This window comes from Cricetulus griseus (genome assembly GCF_003668045.3).
Source record: "Cricetulus griseus strain 17A/GY chromosome 1 unlocalized genomic scaffold, alternate assembly CriGri-PICRH-1.0 chr1_0, whole genome shotgun sequence".
In the NCBI taxonomy this organism is placed as follows: Eukaryota; Metazoa; Chordata; class Mammalia; order Rodentia; family Cricetidae; genus Cricetulus; species Cricetulus griseus.
Window position 1 is genome coordinate 49,598,298 of NW_023276806.1, and position 3,318 is coordinate 49,601,615.

The 3,318-nt window shown below is 49.5% G+C and overlaps 1 protein-coding gene across 1 annotated transcript; it reads left to right on the top strand.

Annotated features, from left to right (window-relative positions):
• The first annotated feature begins 2,092 nt into the window (after positions 1 to 2,092).
• Positions 2,093 to 2,668, top strand: Ubl4b (ubiquitin like 4B). Its single transcript, XM_027395961.1, has one exon. The coding sequence runs from the start codon at positions 2,093 to 2,095 to the stop codon at positions 2,666 to 2,668; it is 576 nt and encodes a 191-aa protein (XP_027251762.1).
• Positions 2,669 to 3,318: the final 650 nt, after the last annotated feature.

Below are 3,318 nucleotides of genomic sequence, written 5' to 3' on the forward strand. Positions count from 1 at the left end.
ACTTGCAAATTCAGACTTACTTCACACTCTCCTGGGGACCTGGCTATTTAAATAAGCATTATAGAAGAGCCTTTGGTAAAGCCTGATATCACTTTCTATTTTAGTTTCTATATAATTTTGGATTTCCCTCTTTCTAGGGGAAGGGTGAAGGAGAGGCTACAGGCAAGTTTATGTCTTTCCACAGTCTATGTACCTGGGTCCTGCATGACCCTGCATGGCTCAGTGTGTCTAAACTGGATCTCTTCTGCCAACAAATATGTGTACAAGACCATCTGTATATAAAACTCGGTGTAGTGGACACATCGTGATGGAAGAGACTCATCCCCTGCTACGGAGAGTCAGAGGGAGAGATGGGAATGTATATGCTGGGTATACTAACCAGTGAAGTAATGACTTCACAGAGGAATGTAGGATTACCCTTGCCTGATCCTGGGGGAAAGCAGAGAAGGCTTCATGCAGGAGGTGATTTTTAAGGCAGACAGAATTTGCAGGATGAGTTTGTAGAGTTCGAATAGGGGAAGCAAACAGGGACAAAGGCAGGTTAATGAGGCTGAGGTAAAGGATGAAAAGTGGGGAGGTGGTGAGACTGGGGTGCTGAGCAAAAGGCCAGGCCATGAAGACCTCAACTACCAGGCCAGGAAAGCTTGTTTTCTTATTCCAAAAGTAAAAGAACTAAGCGTAGAGGACTCACAGTAATTTCAGGACCATCCTTTTGACTGTGGAATGAGTGTGCCCCAGGTAGTAGCTGGGCTGAGGAAATGACAATGAGTTCAGAACAGTGCTGTAGGGAGGTAAGAGCCTCAGTCACTGGGGGCAGTGGGACCAGAGGGGAGGTGAACTTTGGTGGGTTTTCAGGAAGAGGAGGAACAACAAGAGCTTCATTGGTTAGGATTCCTGCCTTGTGAATGCTGGGCCATCTAGGACCAGATTCTCAGTCACCTGCCAAGAGTGAGAATATGGGAGCTGGAGGAGGATGAGTGGAGGTGACAGTCCTGGTACCTCTGGGTATTTCTTTCAGCTGCTGGTAGATGTCAAGGTCAGAAGACAGGCGTGAAGGTTGGGCAACCTTGGGACAGGGGTTGGTGTCAGGTACTGTGGAAGGACAGACTCAGGAAGGCTATGTTGTCAACATTGTTATCCTTTTTAGAGTCTGTGGTGGGAAAGGAAAAGGAGTAAGGCAGGAAGGGAGGAGGGAAAGGTGAGGGAAAGGGAGGGCTTGGGTGCTGGGAAGACCTGAGGGAGTCCCTGATGCAGTCATCACACCCATTAGGGACATCACCTTTTCTCTAGGCTCACTCACTTCTCAGCAAAGATAGTACCATCCTTGCAGGCTAACAGGTGACAACGCCCGTGAAGGGTTTGGTACAAGATCAACAATGTGTTGCAGTGAAACTTGTCAAATGCAATATTCAAATGCCCAACAAGAATCCTGCTCCTTATGTGCCTCTGTACCCAAGTCTGTTCAGTGCCTGGCACATGGAAGATACTGAATAGCTGCTGTTTTAGGAGGCAAGGCAAGGCCACCATGAAGACACAGCTTTCTGCTGTAGGATTATATGAGCCTGCACGTCCCCCTTCCACATGTAGGAATTACCAAAGCATCTATAGGATGTGTGGATTGAGTTGAGGCTATGGATATAAGACAGTCACCATTTGTGATCCTCCCCTATTTTTTGGTGCTGGAATTCCTGGGGCTCTGTGGTCTCTCCTGCTGCCACCGAGAAAGTATCCGAGGCATGTGTTGAGAAAATCGGCAGACATGCTGTTGTCATGGTACCTTTCCAGTTCTTTTCTCTGTTTCAGCTCTCTTTACCTTTTCTTTCCTGGTCATCTCACCCCTCCCATCTTTTCCCATAAAGGAGAGATGCTTTAAGTCTACAATGTCCCTCTGCTGTCCCTAAAGTTCTGCTATGGAAATGAACCCTCCCACAGCATTGTGACATCACTGTGCATTAGCTAGTGGCTGCCCATGTGGTCTGGGCCCTTGCCCTGCTGGGAGCAGTGGCCCTTTCATGACAGGGTCACCTATAAAGCCCTTCACCTTCAGGGCAACTCTCAGAGCATGGGTCCCTCCTGATTTCTCTCTGGCCCAATGTTACTCACGGTCAAGCTGCTCTTGGGCCGAAGATGCAGCCTGCAGGTATCTGGAAAAGAAAGCGTGGCCACACTGAAGAAGCTGGTTTCTCAACACCTGCAGGTGCCAGAGGCGCAGCAGCACCTGCTGTTCCGTGGCCAGCTCCTGGATGATAACAAACACCTCTCGGATTACAGCATTGGGCCCAATGCCTCCATCAATGTCATCATGCGGCCTCCAGAGGAGGCAGCATTGGACAAGACCCACCAACCCCAGCCCCTGTGGCTCCAGCTGGACCAGGTCCTAGGCAAACATTTTGGGCCCAAGGATGCCAAGGCAGTGCTGGGACTGTTGAGGCAAGAGCATGAGGAGCGCCTGCAGAGGCTGAATTTGGAGGCCCTGGAGCAGCTGGTAGGCAAACTCCTGGAAGAGCAGAAGCTTGAAGAGCTGGCAGAGGAAAAGGAGGAATCGGCTGTCACCTCAGAGCTCCAACAAAATGAGGAAGGAGGAGGAGGAGGAGAGGAGGTGAAAGAAGAGAAGGATGAGGAGGAGGCTGACCAGCAAACTAGCCCATCCTACTCTTTTGCTCACTAAACTTCCCCTGGACTGAGCCTTCCATGTTCTCAGGCAATTTTTCTCATTACTTTCTCCCAATGGAGATGCATTCATCCCTCTTATCGAACCTTTAAGTAGTTGGAAGGTATCTGGATCCTTCTATGCCCCTGTAGGTCCCTGTCTGAAGTGCAGAATGACTCTAGCACCATCATTCTGCTACAAGAGTTCTGGACAGGCCAAGGCACCCTATAGGGACATTCAAAGTTCACTCCAGCTCTGGGTGGAGCAGTTTTGCCAGAGCATGGCTCAGAGAAAGTCTCTATGGCGCTAGACATAGCCTCTCCTCCTTCATAACAGAAAGACAGTTGGGTCTGTTGTCTCTTCTCCTCATAGAACGCATACCCTCAGCAGTGTAGAGGAAGGGTTGTCAGCTGCCCTTGGTGAGGCTGTCCCTGCTCTCCTGTTTCTGCTTCCACAAACAGAGAAGTCAGGGAAACTGATTGCATGGGCCGGTCCTGGGGATCACAGAAATTCAGATTAAGTCCCAGAATGGCAGGAAATAAACAGGGCCTTAGACAGGAAAAATGGTCTGCAAGTGGCACACTCATGGGTCCAGCTTGAATAGAGTTATGCTCATTGCCACATTGTAACTAATCAAGATAGTAATGAGCTCCTGACACCCGACTGGC

Excerpts from the sequence above, each read along its gene's own strand:
- Ubl4b (XM_027395961.1), top strand. The coding sequence starts at position 2,093 with ATGTTACTCACGGTCAAGCTGCTCTTGGGCCGAAGATGCAGCCTGCAG.